The sequence below is a fragment of the Triticum dicoccoides genome, chromosome 4A, assembly GCF_002162155.2.
Source record: "Triticum dicoccoides isolate Atlit2015 ecotype Zavitan chromosome 4A, WEW_v2.0, whole genome shotgun sequence".
NCBI lineage: Eukaryota > Viridiplantae > Streptophyta > Magnoliopsida > Poales > Poaceae > Triticum > Triticum dicoccoides.
In genome coordinates this window covers 594,082,753-594,103,004 of record NC_041386.1, presented here as the reverse complement: position 1 = coordinate 594,103,004, position 20,252 = coordinate 594,082,753, and the positions used below count along the sequence as shown (strand labels likewise).

Sequence of the window (20,252 nt, the reverse complement as noted above, 5' to 3'; positions counted from 1 at the left end):
ACGTGACACCCTCATGTGCATCGGCCTTCCTCGAGCATTGGCACACGACAAAGAGAATCTATGGTTGCCGAGTGTTGGCTTTCGGCGAAACTGGCATGCCACATGGCGCCCTCTTTGTGCATTGCCCTTGGCCGAGCGTTGGCATTCGACAAAGAGCTTATTTGCCAAATATCTATTTTTGATGAAACTAAAGGGACACATGGTGACCTTTTGCGCGTCGGCTTTCGCCGAGTCTAGCCAACAAGCACTCTCCACACATTGGTGCAATGTGGCAAGCACGGTTTTCGTCAATTGTCCGTCAAGCCACTTTATTGCGCTGAGCACCCATGCTTGCCGCTCAACAAAACATTACCCGATGCCTGAAAGAAGGAACTCAACAAACCTCGTTTTTGCGAGGATGTACGTCGAGCAACATTCGCCAAGTGGAACACTCGACAAGGGCTTTGCCGGCAAAAGTGTTGATTCAAGTAGTGGCAACTACCATCGCCAAGGTCTGTAATGACGCCCCAGAGGTCCATCCGCCGCTGGCTGCCACTAGTGCCACCTCGTTACCCGTATGACAACTTACGAAGCCTCATGGACGTCCACCTCCACCTCCGCTAAGGACACAACCTTAACGCTGCTCCACATATCCATCTAAGTGTTGGGACAACTTATTCTAGCGTCGGGCACATTCAACGCTCTGACGACGTTGGTCCTCAAATCATTTTCCTTATCTTCACGCCATTCTTTTATTTGCTTCATTCGATTGGGCCGTTGGTTTTCCTGACCACCCTAGTGAAGGAGCTCGCCAGTCGCCGTAGGATGCCGCATGGACGACGATACGAGTCGGTCATCCCTCCGATGTAGAGAAAGCTAAGTCAGAGGGTCTCATTCCCCTACCTCACAGTGCCAAAGAGGCGGCTAGATGCGTGGGAAACCGAGTAGATTTCAAGGACGGACAAAAAGTTGTTCCTAGCTAGACCTTGTGAATTCTCTAGTGAATCTATATTTCACGTAACCTTGGCTTGTATCCGCGAGGCATGCGTGGGAAACCGAGCAGATTTCAAGGGCCTAAAAAACCTGTTTTGAAGTTTAGGGGGTATTTGATCCATTAGCCACATTTGAGGGGGAAAGTACACTTTTCTCTTTTTTCTATGAAATGCAAAAGGTAGAGGCCATATCCAGCCCAACGAGGAGAACCATCTGACAAAGTCCAACTTATCGCCTCGAAGAGAACTTGTAAGCCCACTGGGCCCAAGCGGCCTCCACAACACCATTTCACCGATGCAGAGGCTCTCGCAGGTGGCGCTCCGCCGCCTCCTGTCGCCGCCGTCGGCCGCGGCAGCCGCTCGCCGGGCAGCGCCGGTGGCCGCGGAGGCATGTTCCAGCGGAGCAGTCCCCATCCTACGCCACGCCGGTGGCTCCGAGGTACGCTCCCCGGTCCCTCCTGGGCTTTGGGTTCCTTCCACGCCATGCTCTAAGCTTCCTGATTCGTGTGGTCTGGTCTCTAGGTCGCGGCGGGCGGTTGGAATGGCGGATCTGGGATCCGCTTGTGCCGCAGGCTCTGCACCTACAACGAGAGAGGTATGGCCAGTGGCCAGTGGCTTCATCTCACTTCCTCAAATCTATGATGTTTCGCTGCTCATGGGACACATTGATGAAATTAAAGTAGCCAATTTGGGTGAAAATGGCCATGAGTTACCGTGTGTGTTTGGTTGTGGATGGTGATTGTTTTATTGGTGTACGATGTACATGTATGCGGATCAGTGAACGTGAGATTGGTGTGTAGGGGAGGAAGAGACATGTTCAATTGTTTCACCCTGTCTTGCCGGTAATCACAGTGTGTTATCAGTTTGATCCGGTGGTTCCTGCGTCGTACAATTCTAGTGTTTTTCTTCGAGAACACCCTGGCCTCAAAGTCACTTTGTCAGACTGGTCGTGGTGCCTGTGGAATTGCCTTACAGGATCACTATGACTTAGTAAGCTCTGTTTCAGTGGTTATGCTTTGTATCCACATGCTTTTATGTCACTGTGGAAGTATGTATGGAGCTATGCTGTGGTAACTTGTGTTGAAAGTAATTTGTGAACAAGAAATTCGAAAGTTTTTTTACTTTGCGGTTTTTGCTATTCTTTTACTGTATGAATACTTTCCCCCAAGTGAAATACTTGTATATAATTGTCTAACATGAACTGAAATGGTTCACAGATGACAGGGCACTTGAGGAGGAAGTTGAGAAGAAATTTGGATGGATATTAAAGATATTCTTCATAGGAACTGCTGGCCTTGTTGGTTGGCAGTTCTTTCCCTACATGGGTATGATAGTGATTTCATAATGTGCTAACAGATGAGACATTATGCCGGTGAACTTGAAATTGCTTCTGTCTGACAAGTTTACAGGGGATAACCTACTACAGCAATCCATTACGCTTTTACATGTCAAAGATCCCTTGTTCAAGCGGATGGGGGCTTCCCGATTAGCTCGTTTTGCCGTTGATGGTAACCAATTTTATCCAAGCATTTTTAGTGTTCTGTTGCAATTTATTTCTGCGATGCTGGGCTTTGCAACATGTTATGAACTGCTTGCTTAGAGAGCTCGATTTCGACTTGTGATACTAGTATTTCTTGTATGTTAGCACAGCTTGGTGGGAGTTTAGGAAAAACTTGAACCAGCTCAAACTAACAAGGAAATATGTAAATAGACCTATTATTGTGAATTGGCCCAGCTAGACTTGGAAACCAAGAAAGACCTATCGGCTGGGTCCAGGACTCCATGGCGTGACAACTTATAATCTGTCACTCTGTTTATATCTATGATCTATCTCCCGTACCTCAAAATTTTCATCTTTCATGTGCACAAACAAAGCCTGAAGCCCTGTTAGATGGCTCCCTGAATCACACAAACTTATTTCTACCACATATTGTTCGTGGCAAATAACCACTACTGATTGATTTGTTTAGGAAAACTCCTGCTTTGTGTAATATCCTTTGCTTTGTAAAAAAAATGAACTCATAAAGTTAGGATGTTACATCTGTTGTGGAGAGTATGAGCAATATATCCAACTCGTTCCTCCTTTTCTTAAAAATACCAATATCCAACTCATTGATTGGCCCTGCCATTTTGCATACCCCTGTATGAGAATGATCCAGCATTTCATCTTAGCAGTTACTTGGAGTTGAGCAATGTCGGACTCATGAGATTATGGGCTTTCTTTACTAATGGTTATGCCTGTTAGATTGCTACTAGTCTATCACATGGGATATTAGTCATTTGTGTCATCTGGTCCATTTCTGCCGTAGAAGTTGCTAGAGTTTATAAGTGAAAAGGATCTAGCCATATGAAGCCTTGCAGTAGCTAATTTTTCTGTGGTTCCGTTCCTACTCCTGTAACAACAGTTAACTTCAGTTTATCTGTACTTAACATTTCTGTCAATGAAATGTATTCCCATTTTACTATTGAATGTTGTTACTAATCTCCTACGGTTACAGATGAAAGGAGAATGAAGGTGGTAGAGATGGGGGGAGCTCAAGAAATTCTCAATGTGTTAGAAGGTGCTAAAGATGACAAAACACGCAAAGAAGCTCTGAAAGCTCTTGTGGCACTTGCAAAGTCGGGTGAGTAAAAATACTGGCCATTCCCATTGGCACATCGTACTTGACTCTAGTTCCTTGTATCATTCTGGTATCTAAAGTGGTCCATTTAAGCTTCATTCTTGTGCTGTATGTACAGATAAAGCTGCGGGGTTTTTGGACAAGGCAGGTGCCTACGCCATCGTCGCCTCCACTCCGAATTCCCCCGAATATGCCGAGATTGAGGCCTGCAAGACTAGTCTTCTCAAGACGTTTGATCAACTGAAGTCGTGATGGGAAATGCCTGGGTGGATTTCTCTACATGTTTTCTCCAAACTGGACTTTGACTGGGCCATTATTTTGATTGAAACAAGAAAACAAGCTCGGTCCATCGTTTTCTCTTCCTGAGCGCTCAGTTTGTCACACCTCGGTCTTGTTGCTGGCGTGGGGCATTTTGTTCTAAGCACTCAACTTTGGGGTACCTTCTTTGTATGATACTGGCAATGGGTCTATGCAGTTCTTTTTGGCGATGGGAGTGAAATCACTAGTGTTCTCGCTATGTGTCAGCATTTGACCTGATTATCAAACGCTCTTTAATAAGAATATATGATATGCTGGGCATTAACTTTTTCGGCGCTTCATTTGCGAAGAGCCCAGCAATCTTAAACTGGACTTCTTTGGCCTTTATTCTACGCATATAACTTATAAACCTTGTGTCTGAATAACATAGCCAGTTCATAGAAGACCCCCGCTGTCGTGGGGTCTGAAAGTGATAAGTAGGCAGCTAGCCAGAAGTATGGGATGACACTTCTTTTTCTTCCCACATGGGTATGTCCGTTCTCTGCAATGATGGATGATGATTACAGTGCAGTGCTGTTCGAGCACAAGCGTTTGCACCCAAAAAAGAAGATGAAAAGAAGATGATCATGATAGATGTCTTGATCTCGAAAATCGGAAAGCAAGCACACAAAGTGGAGCAAATGTATGTAGATATATTTTAAAGTATAGATTCACTCATTTTGCTCTGTATGTAGTCATTTGTTAAAATCTCTAAAAGACTTATATTTGGGAACGCAGGGAGTACTAACATAATGCTATTAAATATATATGTACAAAGCATAACATTCCACCTTAATAGCCGCTAATTACATGCTAGTAATTTGGAATGTACACCATATTTTCTTGGAATACTCAGTACTTGATCACCATACTCAGCCACTGGCCTTTGGAAATCAAGTTCACATAAATAAATCATACTATCTGTTTTACCGAGGATGAGCAAACCAAGTTGCTCCAGCAAAGTTGCAGCGGAAGAAAAGATGAAGCTCATCTTCCTCCTGGTTACACCCAGAACAATTTTTATTGATGTGAACAGAGAATCTACCAGCCATTTTACCCGCAAGTAGAGTTTTCCCGAGCATCCTCCAAGCAAAAGTTTATGTGATACCTTCATCTTGCGAGGCATCACAGGGCAAGGTCATATCCTGTGCCAAATGACATCAATCCAGAGTTGCTTGGTATTCATAGCCAAACCATACTGCAGCGCCATAGAGACGTTACACAAATGCTCATAGACCAACTTATAACATGGCACACAGACCGATGATAGGTCGTCTGGTTCAGTGCAATAGGAAAAAACAACCAAGAGGTTTGAATGGATAGAAAATATTCGTCAAAAGTGTGCATTACGATTCCTCAGATTTTTTTTTCAAAAGATTCAATCTTGTGAATCAAACGACCTATATAGAAAATATTCTTAAGAATTGGGTCATAGGTGCTTATTTGTCGAGCTTCGGGTCGTTCTTGCATGTTTGCTTTTTGCTTTTGTTCTTGGGTCGTGATGTTGTTATAGTTGTGCCATCTTTGGCAATATATGGGTTGCCCCATCTTCAGCTTTGTACTATCTTCTTTTATATAAATTGCGTGCAACTTTTCTACATGGTTCGAACAAAAATATTCTTAAGAATCAAATTCTTCTAAAATTCTTTGAATCAAAGGAGCTGTAATATTGTAGTACAAGCTGTTTTCTTTTGACGTGAGCTTCAAATTTTTCTTGAGAAAAGCCATCCAAATAGCATCTTAGATATACTAATTACCAACAAAACAACATGTAGCACAATTGAAAGACAATTGGACACAAAATGACTAGTAAAAATAAAATTACACTAAAAACCATAACATCTTATTTCTTCAATAGCGCGTCGTTCATCGGAGATTGAAAATTGCATTGAATCGACATCAAAGGAAAGGTCAATCTACAAATGCCACAGTCGTACCATGCTTTACAAACCGCAATAGCCACTTGCCGCTTGAAACACGATATACAAATTGTTGAAGGAACATCAGTTGGGCATCACTCCATGCAACACAAGCTTAGGGCATCTCCAGCCATTGTGCCCCCCAGGAGGCGTTTTTCCGGCCTCCTGGGGAGGCACCGGCGGATTTTTTTAGCCTGGGTGGCAAATTTTTCCAGCTGTCTCCACCCCAAGCATCTCTGCACCTCGACGAGCAGGACGCGTGGCGGCAGCTCGAAGGTTCACGAGCGCGTGGCGCGCAGCGAGGAAGAGCACCGACGCCCAGTGCCCCGCCGCGGCCAGCGATGCCAGGAGGAGCTCGCGCACCGCCGCGGCCTCCGCGTGGATGGCCTCGCCGCCGTCTTCGCGTCTTCTTTGCCTCCGTGCTCCAACTACTGGACGGTGGCATGGCGCATGGTGGATGCGCTCCAGCGCGACGCACGCGCCCTGCGCCAGGTCCGGAAGCCATGGCCCTGTGCCCCGAGTCGGACAGCTTCGTGAGCCCAGGCCGCGCCGCCCCCGTCCGCCCATCTCGCACGTGCCCGCCCCGGCTCCCCGCTGGCCGCCGCCAGCCGTGCCGTGCCCGTGTGAGGCTCAGGGTTGCGCCCACCGGTGCGTGGCTCCGGGCCGGGGCCGCCCGTGGCCGGCGCGCCCGGTGTCGGGGCCGCCCGTGGAGGAGAGAGCTGCTCCGGTGACGGGCTCGGTAGCGCACGGAGGCCTGCAGGGGCTGGCTACTGGCGACCGGGCCGGCGACGTGAAGCTTCTCCGGGGAGGCGCGGCACGGGGCCGGCGGTGTGAAGCTGCTCCGGGGAGGCGCGGCGCGGGGCCAGCGACGGGCGCCGGGGCCGGCCGCTTGCAGCTTCTCCGCGTTGTCTTTTTTTGCATGCCTCACGTGCTGGGCCTAGCCAGAAAAAGGAGAGAGAGAGAGAGAGAGAGAGAGAGAGAGATTAGAGGCTGGCAGTGGGCCTTTCGCGGCTAAAATATAGCGCCGGCGCCCCCAGCTGCATCCCGGTTTGCTGAGTTTCCATCGCGAGCGCCGGCCGTGATTTTCGTCAGATCCGGCGAAAAACGTGACTCTGGTATTGCGGCTGGGAGGATTTTTACTCGCCGGCGTCTAAAAATGCGCCTGGGGAGGCTTCTTGAGGGCCTGACTGGAGATGCCCTTACAGTTCTTCACCACTAGTCTAGAAAGTTGGAGAAGTTGAATCATGTCGTGAACAAATTGAAAGAAGATGCCAAGGTCGCCTCACCAAGAGAAGCTCAGCGACTATTTTTTTGCATATAAGATTTAAGAGGTACCCACCATCAGGATTTGGAGAGCTTTGTTGCTGTGACACGTTGTTTCATTTGGATTATTGATAGATGCACATTGTTTTTGTTTGGATTCTTGAGTTTTCCTTTATTTGCAAAAGTTGTTCTCACTTTTCAGAGGTTTGTTTACCTTGGCCTCAGCTACTGCTCTATGAAGAACTCCACCCCATGCCAATTGTGCCGCATAAATCCATAGACCAACACGCTCCACATTTGTGTGGGCCTGGTGATGTAGTAAGGTACATTATCATATCTGCCTCTTGTAAATATGTTTCCTCTTTAATAAAATCTTTTGTTGGATTTGTAATTTGTAAGAGACATGACAAATTGGAGGGAGCAATTTTTTTTAATATTTTTATTTGTTTTTGGGCACTTATATAGAAGGTTGTCTAATTTGTTATGTTGATAGATGTCAGCCGGTTGCAACATTTACGCTTTCTTTATGAACATGTAGAATGCCAATGATTGATAAATATGAAGATGCGGGGATAATTATAAAAGATAATCTAGAGTCAGGGACGATCTTTGAGGGTGACCATCTTATAGTTATGCCGGGAGAGGTAATTTTCATTTGTTACATCAATTTCACACCCTTTGTATGCATGTCCCCCAAAATATAAGGCACACTTGACTTTGTACGGTCTTTGATGCATGACTTTGATCATTAATATATACCAAAGTACATGGATTGAACATATATCAATAGCATCATCGTATTTATCTTGCAAAAGAATTATATTTCACATGTCTTTATAATAATTTTGTAGGCATACGGTAAGTGAAAATGATGGTCAAAGTTGTGTGATGAAGACAAAAAAAGTCAACGTACGCCTTATATTATGGGAGGAGGGAGTATATGGTACTATTAAACTATCAAACCATCCCCTAACGGTAATCAATGTCATTCCATGCAGTTAATGTCAGAATCTAGACGAACACTAAAGAAATGTGCAACTGTCGATGATTGACAAACACCTGCAGTAACACTTCCCCGGTTATCCAACGTTGGGGATGTGAGTGGGTAAATGGATAGGCGGCCAAGGCGAGAGATTAAACACCGTGTGGGGTTAACCGTTGTAATTCCAATGCATCCATCGCTGTTTATCTTCTATCTTTTCACCGCTCTAATTCAAACGGATCCGGCTTGCCTGCTCCCTCGCTATGCTCCCATCCGTGCTCCCACTCCATCCTACGACTGTTTTTTTCTCCTTTTTCTTTCTAATCTAATCATCTCCCCCCTGACTTTTGTATCACTATGGCGCTACCGCCGTGTTCATCGTGATCCACCCGGCGACGTTTGTGCCCATCGATGCCATCGAAAAACCAAAACCCATGAAAAATAAGAACACACACAATAGTACTTACTCCCTCCGTAAACTAATATAAGAGCGTTTAGATCACTATTTTAGTTATCTAAACGCTTTTATATTAGTTTACAGAGGGAGTATAAGATAAGAAAGAAAAAAAAAGCAGTTTTCACCTCGTTGCCGCATTTTCGCTCCTTGGTTCTCTCCGACGCGCAACGACACCCACCAGCTCGAGCGAAAGTCCGTCCCCAGTCCACGGCGAGCTCCGCTTCTCTTCTCTTCCCCGACGCACGGCACGGCGCGGCGGAAAAATTAAAGCGGACACGAGGAGGGGGAAAAAAGCAGTCTTGCACGCACGCACGAACTCCCACTCCCCTCCCGTCCCCTCCCCGCCGTCCTCCCCCGAGCAGCCGCTCGCCGGATCTCCGCCCCAGATCCACCCCCCATGCCGCCCCCCGCGTCGCGACCCAGCTAGCCGGCCGCCCGCCACCCACCCAAATGGGCCGCCCCAGGCCGCTCAACTCGGGCGGCATCGACCCCATCGCCGAGGAGTCGCCGCCGCACCACCACGCCCCTCCCCACGCCGCCCCGTGCGCCGACCCCGCGGCCCTGGCCTGCGCGATCTCCGCGCAGGCCAGCGCCGTGCTGGCCGTGATGCGCCGGGGCCTCCGCCACCCGCGCGCCGCGGCCGCCGACGACGCGGCGGCCGACCACCCGCTCGTGGCCTCCCTCAAGGCCCTGCCCCGGCTCGCCTTCGCCCCGCTCGCCGCCGCCTCCCCCTCGCTCCCGGCCGCCGCGCTGCGGCCCTTCCTCGACGCGGTGCGCTCCGAGGACGCCGGCGCCGACGCCACCTCGGCGGCCCTCGCCGCGCTGCACGAGGTCATGGCGCTCACGGCCCCCGCCCTCCCGGGCTCCGCGCTGCGGGAGGTCGTCGACGCCGTCGCCTGCTGCCGCTTCGAGGCCGGCGCCGAGCCCGCCGCGGAGGAGGACGTGCTCATGCGGATGCTGCAGGCGCTGCTCGCCTGCCTCCGCGCCCCCGCCGCGCCCGCGCTCGGCAACCAACACGTCCTCACCGCCGTCAACACCTGCTTCCGCGTCGTCCACCAGGCCGCCGCCAAGGGCGACCTCCTGCAGCGCTTCTCCCGCCACGTGATGCACGAGCTCGTCCGCCTCGTCTTCGCCCGCCTCCCGCTGATAGGCACCGGCGACGCAGACGACACTGCCGTCAAACCAGAGGTATGCTATGTTCTTTGTAATGTGAGCTTCTGCTTTCGCTATTATTAGTCACAAATGCCACAAAACTCCACAGCTCGCCCTTAAAACTAGCACAAATTTACGATTTTCATTTTGCTGTATCCAAGAATGCAGCAGCATTGCACACACTATATGCTACTCCATGAAACACAGCATCGCAATTATTGAGGAAGATGCATTGAACCTAACTGATTATGCTGCACTGGTCCCGATCAAGTGAGATAAGAGATAGGGTAGAACTCAATTGGGTAGGGCAGAGAGGCAGGGAAGGTGATTGTTTTTTCCTACTGTTTGAACTAAATGATGCACAAAAAACCTAATCCCATAATGTTATTGTGTAGTATGCGAATACTGCAATCGATGTTTGAGCCCTCCAGAGTCATGTTTATCTTGCACCAGCATGGCCACGTCGTGCAAGACAATCTTAGGGCAGGTTTAAAACAGATAGCTTCAGCCCTTGTAAGTCTCCCATAAGTAGACAAAATATAGCTTGTTTAAATTTGTGCAAGACTAGTATGGTCAGGAAACCACAGTTGGTTGCAAAGCAAACAAGAGGTCTGTTTTGCCAAAATTTTGGATGGTCCAATGGCCACAATCCAAACATAAACAAGCTACCAAAAAAATTGGCGCTTTGGTCACACCAAATTTTTGGTGGGGCTAGTTGGGGCTCAAACCAAGCATACCCTTTGGCACAATCAGTTCACTAGAGATGCCAAAAAGTGTTGAAAAGTTTATGCCAACATTCACACAAGATCCATCTACCACTACATGGAATTTTCAGATCCATTTGCTACTATTCACCGCCAAATTTGTCATTTTGTTACTCGACCTGTGGTTCAAGTTCAGAATTTTTTTATTCAAATTAAATGCAATCTGTAGAACTGCTATCAAAAGAATTCAGAATTTAAACAAGCTTTTGGATCCCTGTATGGGCTAACGCCACAGATCACACCTTAGGTCCTGATCTTATACAAGTTCGGAATTTTGGTTAGCTTCTTGGCATTTATTTTTTATATCATGTACCATTCTCATGTATTAGATGACATTTTTGCTCTATTTGGTTACAATTGATTTCTGTGTTGTACTCGTGCAGATGGGTGGCATGGATAAGAATCATCCATTTGGTATCGGGCAAATGGAAAATGGAAACGGAAGCTATGTGTCCGAGGCAGGCACACCTGATGAGAATTCTCCGGATGGTAGTGTCCTTGTTGTGGAGCCATATGGAACAACTTGCATGGAGGAGATTTTCCATTTCCTATGCTCTCTCCTCAGTGGTGTCGAGCTGAACGGGTATGATGAAGGTCAACCTTTGTTTGCTCTGAAGTTGATCAATTCAGCGATAGAGCTTGGTGGGTCTGCAATTGGGAGGCATCCAAAGGTGCTGTCGCTGGTCCAAGATGAGCTTTTCCGAAACCTAATGCAGCTTGGCTTATCGATAAGCCCACTTACTCTTTCAGTGGTGTGCAGCATCGTGTTGAATCTTTACCATCACCTCCGCAATGAGCTCAAGATGCAGCTTGAGGCCTTTTTTTGTTGCATAATTCTAAGGCTCGCACAGCCCCGATTTGGAGCAACATATCATCAGCAGGAGGTTGCAATGGAAGCTCTTGTAGACTTCTGTCGACAGAAGAATTTTATGGTGGAGATGTACGCCAATCTTGACTGTGACATAACATGCAGGAATGTGTTTGAGGAGCTTGCAAATCTTCTATCAAAGAGTGCATTTCCTATTAACTGCCCCTTGTCTTCTATGCACATCCTTGCACTGGAAGGCTTGATTGCTGTGATTCAGGGAATGGCTGATCGAATTGGGAATGCAACCTCTGGCCCTGAACTAAGGTCTGTGGAACTTGATGAATATGCTCCATTCTGGACTGTTAAGTGCGAGAATTTTTTGGATCCTCAGCATTGGGTGAAATTTGTCCGCCAAAGGAAGTATGTCAAGAGGAGGCTAATGATTGGTGCTGACCACTTCAACAGGGACCCGAAGAAAGGTCTGGAGTTCCTTCAAGGCAATCATCTGTTGCCCGAGAAGCTTGATCCGCAGAGTGTGGCTTGTTTTTTCCGCTACACAGCTGGTCTGGATAAGAATCTCGTAGGAGACTTTCTCGGCAATCATGACGAGTTTTGTGTTCAGGTGCTTCATGAGTTTGCTCAGACCTTTGACTTTGAGGAGATGAACTTGGATACAGCTCTGAGGTTATTTTTGGAGACATTCCGACTACCTGGAGAATCTCAGAAGATACAGAGGGTTCTTGAGGCCTTTTCAGATAGATACTACGAGCAGGCTCCGCAAGCTTTTGCAAATAAGGACACTGCTTTGCTGCTGTCTTACTCAATTATAATGCTGAACACTGATCAGCATAACATGCAGGTGAAGAAGAAGATGACTGAGGAGGACTTCATAAAAAACAACAGGAACATAAATGGGGGTAGTGACCTCCCACGTGAGATGTTGTCTGAGCTATACCACGCTATCTGCCGAAATGAGATTAAGACCACGCCTGAGCAGGGCATGGGATATTTGGAAATGTCTCCCAGCCGTTGGATAGATCTAATGCGGAAGTCCAAGTCAACACCCCAGTATATTGTTGGTGATTCTCAGCCTTTCCTCGACCACGATATGTTTGCTATCATGTCCGGCCCTACTATTGCTGCCATTGCAGTGGTATTTGATCATTCGGAACATGAAGAAGTTCTGTTGACCTGTGTGGATGGCTTCTTGGGCATCGCAAAGATCTCAGCATTTCATCATCTTGAAGACGTTTTGGACGATCTTGTTGTTTCTCTCTGCAAATTCACCACTCTTTTGAATACCTCTTTGGTTGAGGAACCAGTCACCGCCTTTGGAGATGATCTGAAGGCTAGATTGGCAACTGAGACACTGTTTACCATAGCTAATAAATATGGGCATTACATACGTACTGGCTGGAGGAATGTATTGGATTGCATCCTGAGACTGCATAAGCTAGGGCTTCTTCCTGCCCGTGTTGCTAGTGATGCAGCTGATGATTCAGAAGTTTGTGCTGAAACTGTCCAAGGAAAGCCTGTTCCTAGCTCAATCTCCACATCTCACATTCCAGTGATGGGCACCCCTCGGAAATCCTCTGGACTCATGGGAAGATTTAGTCAGCTACTCTCGCTTGACAGCGAGGAACCAAGATCACAACCAACCGAGCAGCAACTTGCTGCCCACCAGAGGACTCTTCAGACAATCCAGAAGTGCCGCATTGATGGTATATTTACAGAGAGCAAAGTTTTGCATCCTGATTCACTATTGCAGCTTGCCAGGGCACTGATATGGGCCGCAGGGCGGCCTCAAAAGGTTGCCAGCTCGCCAGACGACGAAGACACAGCAGTATTCTGCTTGGAACTTCTCATTGCCATCACGCTTAACAATCGAGATCGAATTGTGCTCCTCTGGCAAGGCGTATATGAGCATATTGCCAACATAGTTCAGTCCACAGTCATGCCATGTGCCCTTGTGGAGAAAGCTATTTTTGGCCTTCTGCGGATATGCCAGAGGTTACTTCCATACAAAGAGAACCTTGCTGACGAGTTGCTGAGGTCATTGCAATTAGTTCTGAAGCTGGATGCACGTGTAGCGGATGCATACTGTGAGAATATTACACAAGAGGTTGCACGGCTTGTCAAAGCAAACGCGAGACACATAAAATCGCAGATGGGTTGGAGAACTGTAGTGTTGCTGCTCTCCATTACAGCTCGCCACCCAGATGCTTCAGGGGTAGGCTTTGAGGCTATCATGTTTGTCATGTCAGAGGGTCACCTTTCAAGATCAAATTATGCCTTCTGCATTGAAGCGTCAAGGCAGTTTGCCGAGTCCAGGGTTGGTCTAACAGACAGGTCCATTCGTGCCCTGGATTTGATGGCTGATTCGGTCACTAATCTTGCCCGGTGGTCGCAAGATACAAAAGAGCCAGGCGAAGATGCTGATAGAGGGTTGGAAGCAATCAGGGAGATGTGGCTCAAACTGCTGCAAGCGCTGAAAAAGCTGAGCTTGGACCAGAGAGAAGAGGTGCGAAACCACGCATTGGTTTCACTCCAGCGATGCCTAACAGCGACCGAAGGGATAGGCCTCCAGTCCACCACATGGTCACACGCTTTTGATCACGTCATATTCGTGTTGCTGGACGACTTGCTGGAAATCGCCCAGAACCACTCACAGAAGGACCACAGGAACATGGAAGGATCCCTCGTGCTCGCCGTGAAACTGGTAGCGAAGGTCTACCTTCAGCTGTTACCAGACCTCTTCGGGCTGAGCAGCTTCTGCAAGCTGTGGCTGGGGGTCCTCAGCCGGATGGAGAAGTGCATCAAGACCAAGGTCCGGGGCAAGCGCAGCGACAAGCTTCAGGAACTGATCCCGGACCTTCTCAGGAACATCCTGGTCGCGATGAAGAGCAGGGGGATCCTCGCCAAGAGGAGCACGATAGGGGGCGACAGCCTGTGGGAGCTGACGTGGCTCCATGTGAACAACATCTCGACGGGCCTGCAGTCGGAGGTCTTCCCGAGCCAGGAGTATGAGCCGCCGAGCAATGCCAGTAGCCCGAGAGGGGGGCTGAACGACGTCGAGATTAAGAACTAGAAGAAGCTCATGGGTATTTCGCATTTCGCCCATTGAGACGTAAGGTTTTGATATTGTAACCGCATTTCGCCGCCTCCATTGTATGTATATTTATTCTGTCCGAGTTGCTGTTGTTGTGTAAAACTGTGGCAGCAATGTGAGCAGATTGACATGTTTGCGCTGCTGACCTGATGAGTGGCTGTGATGCACGTATCATCAGCACTGGAAATGCTGTTGTTTCAGAGAAAGTTTGTGTGCTGGTTTGTATAAATTTGGCTCCTTTTCTAATTGGGACTTGTTTGGAAGATATGCTTTTTGCACCGGTTCTACAGGAAATCTTTCCTTGTAATAGATTATTGCTGTTGTATTTTTTCCATTGTTCTCCCTCCGTTCTTAATTTAAGACTTTCTAGAGATTTCAATAGACTATGAGCAAAATGAGCGAACCTACACTCTAAAATGCGTCTATATATATTCATATGTAGTTTGTATTGAAATCTCTAAAGATCTTATATTTAGAAACCGAGGGAGTAATAGATTATTGCCCTTGCATTGTAACCGGGGCACGAATTATTTATACGCAATCAACATGATTAACTTTAGCTGCCAATTGAGTTGGTACTTGTTGGTTTACCAACAAAAATATGATTTTATTTTGTTATAAGCCAATAAGGCTGACAGTTGAGATGGTTTTCGACGAAACCCAGTGGGAGAAAATGGTACAAGTATAACTTTATACTAAATCAGCAACAGAGAGACAGAGAGAGTATCAATTATCAAACTTTGTACTAAACGGATGCTCAAAAAAAACTTTGTACTAAACGAGCAACTTCTACTTTTTTAGTTCCATGGCATCAAATTTCAATTCATGTCTTCTATTCTCATCACATTCGTTTCAATTGTGAACATAATTTGAAACATGGCACAAAGAGATATGACGTGAATAATAATTTACAATCACACGACAAACCGCTATCATCTTTTTATTGAGTTGCATACTTAAATACAACGGAGACACAACCCGGAAACAGCGCAAAAAGAAAAACACAAAGGTAATTCTCGAGAGGATTCAAATCCCTGCCAGTCTCCTCAATAATCACAAACCACCCAAGAAAGCAATGGTCAGCTCCAAGACCTCCAGGCCTTCAGGGATGTGTTGCCCCTCCCTGCATATGATCATTGGCCGGTGCCGGGTTGACCACCGGGATATCCAGGCTGCTGCCTTCCGCCTCCGGGGAGACCTCCCGCACGTCGGCAATCAGCGCTTCCGGCTGCTGGAAGCTGCCCCACTCTGGGTCGCCGATGGGGCGGATGTCCACCCCATCCACGGCCAGCTGGACCTCCGTGCTCTCGCTCGAGACCAAGACCGATCTCGAATCGCTCACGCACGCCTTGTCCACGTCGTCGTCCGATGCGTCGACGTGCTTCGTCAGCGGAGGGGAGTTGTCGGCGCCGGAGCATGACTCGGATCTCTCCTCGCATACTTGCTTCGTGCTGCTTTGTTCTCTGCATCAGTACGGTTTATCTTTTAATCATCACTGGTAATGCATAGTGTAAATTCATGTCGATGGATAAATGTCTATGCAGGTTTCATTTTGAACTTGTGTGTATAGCATAAGGAATAGGACAAGACAAAAACCTCTGCACTTGTGATTGGAGAACACCAATAAGGGCTAGAAGTTCTTCTTTTTCTTTCTCAGCAGCATGCAAATTTTCAGCAGCTTCCTTGATCCGAACCGCGGCATCCGCTTCAGACACCCTTACCTTTTCCTCTGCTCGGGCAATTGCTGCTTCCTGTATCACTGCTTGCTCTCTAGCTTTTCCTAGTTCAGTGCGCCACATATATGCTTCCTGAAATGCGGCGTCTCTTTCCTTCAGCAACTGGTCGTTCTCTTTGCTCAGGCTAATTACCTTCTCTTCAGATTGCTGTAGCTGCCATACATCCATTAACCATATTTAGCATTAGAGTTCAGAGCACTTAAATCTTCCAAAATAGTAATAAGCAATACAAAACATAATATTGACCTTAAGCATGGATTGTTCCATTTGTGTTTCCATTGCTTTTTTCAGACGCTCAATCTCTGAACATAGAAGTCGTCTCTGTTCATCGATTGTATGAGCTGCAGAAGCTGCTGCTTCTGCAGCCTCTGCGGTCTCTGTTAACTTCTCTGCAATTTCCTGAATTGTGGCGTCACGAGCACGAATGTCCTTAGCCAAATGCTGCAACTCCTCATCTTTCACTCGGAGAGTCTCCTGGGAAACATTAACACGGTACACAAAGAATTGACCAAATCAATGCCCGTGTATATAACAAGGATACAGAATTATGTAGCTACCATCACACCACCATACAACTTGGTGCCCAAAGATGTAACCATTTAACAGATTATACTGGTCAGTATATAGTTGGAAGGATGACATGCTAGCCACAAAACAAAAGGTCAAAATCGCATACAATAAGCAAGGAGTATTATGTCCTAACAATGAATTCCCCACGTTTATTCAGAATATGTTAGTCTGGTCTAAGACAACCGGGCTATTATTAAAAATGGCAGGGATGATGAATTTGTAATTTTTGATGACAGTTACTCCCTCCGTAAAGCTCTTATATTTCTTTACAGAGGGAGTACAATATAAGGAAACCAATAGAGAACAGTGTGACCATGGTTTGCAATGGCCAGTATGATATTAGTGATTTAGTGCTGGTGTGAATAACGAAGTATGTTTGATCAATAAGTGGGGTGTACATATGTACATTGTGTAATAATAAAATAAAATGCTTATTACAATACAAACATATTCGAAAATAAAGCAATATATATTATTAAGAAGTGACTCATGAGTCATGACAGCTCAGCAGTGAATCATGCTGGAAATTTTTGTTTGTAAGGTCACACCAGCCACAGTTAATAACAATACGGAGCAAGAGATTCAGATAAGAGATTTATCTATCTAGACCGAGATGAATGCATACCTTCATGATAGTCAAATCATCAAGTTGACCCACATTCGAATTATTTGTACCCAACCCAAGAGCTGCCCTCATTGAAACCTTCAGTGCTGCATCTATCTCCTTCATTGCCTCCAAAGCAGTTGCATTAGCATTAGCAACTGCAGTAGCAACCGTGCCTAATGTAGAAGGAGAGCCATTCCCAGCTAAAGAATTTACTGCCTCTTTATGCGCTTGTAGTACTAACTGAGTTGCACTGTTAATTAAAGATATCATCAGTACCAAATAGTTCAACAACTGTATGTACTATAATATTTAATTTAACTACTGGAAGAATATACTGGCCTTGTTACTAAGGAGAAATTGACATACTTAGCAAACAGAGATACATTTATTACAGAAAGACATCAGGAAAGAGCCATTTCCCAAACAAATAAAACAGGAAAGCATGAAGCTTGAACCCCTTTCTCATTTTGAATTTCATCTTAGTATCTGTAATGCCCCGCCCAAAAGAATTTCAACACAATCACACGCTAGCTTGGGTGGAAAAGCTCTTTTGCACCCACTAACTAATACTGTAGCATAGCCCCGCAATGTACACTAGTTGGGTCCAGCCGTCCAGGACTCCTAAAGTTGAAAGGAATTCATGGCATCGGAATTCATGGCATCATATAATTCTTTGGTTCTATTCAAAAGCATTATCTTCTAGTTAGACCTTACTGGAATACAGAATTAAGAGGTGCATATACAGTGCAAAAATGCAAACTATAATCACAAGATGTACAATGAATGTAACACATCGTTTAAATCTGCACCATGAGAGTGCTACCTTCTACAGGGATAGTGGCACTGTTAGTGATAATACCATTCACATTGATTGAACGGCTCACCAAGTTTGCGTGTTTGGGTTGAGTTGAGCATTTGCACTAGATACTATACTGTAGAATCATAAAACAAATCTGCAAACGCCTGTACAGACCATACAATGATATTTCACAGGTAATAGATCGGAAACTTACTGCAATGTAGATACCCAAGCTTTGGCAGCACCAGGAGTTTCAGCGCAAAGAAAGTAATCCTTTTTCTGAGGAGTTCCAATGTCTGCTAGAGTAAAGGAATACCAAAGACTAGAAGGATATAGGCAGCTTGCAAAAAAATATATGCTTAAAGCTCATCAGACGTGTAAAGGATACAGAAACAGCATCCGTCATACTTTGGCATGCCTCTGTAAGAATTGAAGTGGTAGTTATACAACCTTCAAAGTTTGAAAGAAAGTACCAAGAAAAGTTTATGTTCAGGGACCAATCTTACTGAAAATTTACAGGAGACAAAGTAATGGTGCTTGAAGCATCAAATAGAATGGTTCCCTTAACAGCAGTTTCATTCCTCCGAAGTCTGGAACAAGAAAAACACAATAGATAAGGAGATAGCTGTGCAAATGTTCTTTGGCATTCTCAGTTACAAAACACAAGGTGTTCCATACTTGTATTCCATCTTGCCAGACGTTGGGTCCAATATTATCCATCTTTCGTTCCATTTCCGTAGCTGTTTGAAAGAAGATAATATCAGTTCAAAACTGAAATTAGTAGATAACTGCTCACAAGTAAGCTAATCGGCAGAAAATTATATTCACCAGGATCCTCTTGGATTCATTTGCAAACAGTTATTCAAAGGCTGGCTGTCAAATTGTAAAGCCTAGGTACATCACAATCAACTAGATGGAAAAGAAAAGAACACCTCCCCTCCTTGTATGGTGTTCGTAGACAACCACTGATCCACCCACCCTTCTACCACCACAATCTTGTGGTACATCTCATATTACCAATAACTAGCATTTCCATCAGTTTTTATCAGCTAACACATGGAGCAAGATCCGCTTTGCTTTCCCTTTCTCTCCTTGCTCGAATTGAATACAAAAACATACTAATTCAAGCATAAGGACACGGAGCAATGCAGTACTCCTCATCAAATTGTAAATAATCCCTAGTACATCGATCAAATCATATCAGGAAATCGAACAGAAAAGTCCACTCTGCTATATCAAATAAAAGCCCAGGACGAGCAATACATCAACGACTTAGCATAACGCACCGAATTGAGCCATTAAACCTAGGTTTTCGACGGCCACACCCCTCACTAGTTCAAATCTACCACCAAAATCGAACATTCACACGCCTGATGATAAATAAACCCCTATATGATATCACCCAGCGTCCCGGAGATGAGCGCCATACCGTCTCAGATCGCTTCAGCAGGGGGCCCTGCAGCAGGTACCTCCCGGATCCCGTCGACAGCTGCCGCTTCACCTTCTCCAGGCTGCTCTCCGTGTCCCTGACCCTCTGCGGGATCCCCCGAGCAAATCGTCAGAGAAGACACCAAAGGTGGGAAATTTCGGAGACATGTGGACGGGGGCGAGAGGGCGGCGCACGTACCGGGGAGCTGCCGTTGGTGGACATGGCGGGGGCTCTGGGGGCGGCGGGGCCGGGGCCGGGGCTAGGGTTTTGGGGGCGGAGGGGGGGCTGGAGACGACGGCGACGGCGACGGGGCCGGTAGGTGGTGGTGGAGGGTCGACCGGCCGGTGGGGGCGTTCAGATCGATGGAAATTTCGGTGCCGGAAATGCTTCTGCTACGCTGCCACAAGCTACCCGCGAGCTGTGCTGGCCCCATGTCGCGTGGGCCCGCCGGAACAGCTTCTTGGTTTGTGGGGCACGGCAGGACTGCGATGTCTTGTGTGTTGGAGAAATGATTTTGTATGGACATGCTGAATTTTATATAAGTTCAAACACAAATTCATTTGTAAGGTTTGAAAAAAAATCAGCGGAAAATGGTGTCAAACAATAAACACAACTTTTTTATAGGGAGTACCTAGAACTCATCTAGATGAGACGTAATTTGGTCTCATTCACCTAAAGAACAAGAATGGATGCAACCCACGTCAGCACACACGCATCTTATAGCATCACATCCAATGGCTATAAAATATGAATGAGACCAAATTAAAT

At 46.5% G+C, this 20,252-nt stretch overlaps 3 protein-coding genes across 4 annotated transcripts; 2 read left to right on the top strand and 1 right to left on the bottom strand.

Annotated features, from left to right (window-relative positions):
• Positions 1–1,240: 1,240 nt before the first annotated feature.
• On the top strand, positions 1,241–4,181 carry LOC119287117. The gene is made up of 6 exons (XM_037566632.1): positions 1,241–1,410; positions 1,494–1,566; positions 2,189–2,296; positions 2,381–2,479; positions 3,470–3,595; positions 3,711–4,181. Exons 1-6 carry the CDS (start codon positions 1,267–1,269, stop codon positions 3,842–3,844), a joined length of 684 nt encoding a protein of 227 aa, XP_037422529.1. The 5' UTR covers positions 1,241–1,266; the 3' UTR covers positions 3,845–4,181.
• A 4,501-nt stretch (positions 4,182–8,682) lies between these two features.
• LOC119287116 (ARF guanine-nucleotide exchange factor GNOM-like) lies at positions 8,683–14,608 on the top strand. Its single transcript, XM_037566631.1, has 2 exons — positions 8,683–9,698; positions 10,810–14,608. The coding sequence occupies exons 1-2, from the start codon at positions 8,961–8,963 to the stop codon at positions 14,320–14,322; spliced, it is 4,251 nt and encodes a 1,416-aa protein (XP_037422528.1). The 5' UTR covers positions 8,683–8,960; the 3' UTR covers positions 14,323–14,608.
• A 546-nt stretch (positions 14,609–15,154) lies between these two features.
• On the bottom strand, positions 15,155–19,840 carry LOC119287114 (switch-associated protein 70-like). 2 transcript variants are annotated; one of them, XM_037566630.1, is made up of 10 exons: positions 19,683–19,840; positions 19,485–19,589; positions 18,734–18,795; positions 18,562–18,645; positions 18,444–18,475; positions 18,270–18,351; positions 17,275–17,506; positions 16,326–16,553; positions 15,940–16,226; positions 15,155–15,806 (listed from the first exon to the last, which is right to left on the bottom strand). In XM_037566630.1, exons 1-10 carry the CDS (start codon positions 19,704–19,706, stop codon positions 15,446–15,448), a joined length of 1,497 nt encoding a protein of 498 aa, XP_037422527.1. In that variant the 5' UTR covers positions 19,707–19,840; the 3' UTR covers positions 15,155–15,445. The 2 variants fall into 2 exon arrangements, with proteins under 2 accessions (XP_037422527.1, XP_037422526.1); XM_037566629.1 differs by having other exon boundaries at positions 15,940–16,232; positions 19,683–19,839.
• Between the last annotated feature and the right edge of the window lie 412 nt (positions 19,841–20,252).

Excerpts from the sequence above, each read along its gene's own strand:
- LOC119287117 (XM_037566632.1), top strand. The coding sequence starts at position 1,267 with ATGCAGAGGCTCTCGCAGGTGGCGCTCCGCCGCCTCCTGTCGCCGCCG. Across the intron at positions 2,297-2,380 it reads GCAGTTCTTTCCCTACATGG|GGGATAACCTACTACAGCAA; the intron begins GTATGATAGTGA and ends ACAAGTTTACAG. Across the intron at positions 3,596-3,710 it reads TGTGGCACTTGCAAAGTCGG|ATAAAGCTGCGGGGTTTTTG; the intron begins GTGAGTAAAAAT and ends CTGTATGTACAG.
- LOC119287114 (XM_037566629.1), bottom strand. The coding sequence starts at position 19,706 with ATGTCCACCAACGGCAGCTCCCCG. Across the intron at positions 18,796-19,484 it reads TGCTGAAGCGATCTGAGACG|CTACGGAAATGGAACGAAAG; the intron begins GTATGGCGCTCA and ends TCTTTCAAACAG. Across the intron at positions 18,352-18,443 it reads GTATGACGGATGCTGTTTCT|ACATTGGAACTCCTCAGAAA; the intron begins GTATCCTTTACA and ends TTACTCTAGCAG.
- LOC119287116 (XM_037566631.1), top strand. The coding sequence starts at position 8,961 with ATGGGCCGCCCCAGGCCGCTCAACTCGGGCGGCATCGACCCCATCGCC. Across the intron at positions 9,699-10,809 it reads ACACTGCCGTCAAACCAGAG|ATGGGTGGCATGGATAAGAA; the intron begins GTATGCTATGTT and ends GTACTCGTGCAG.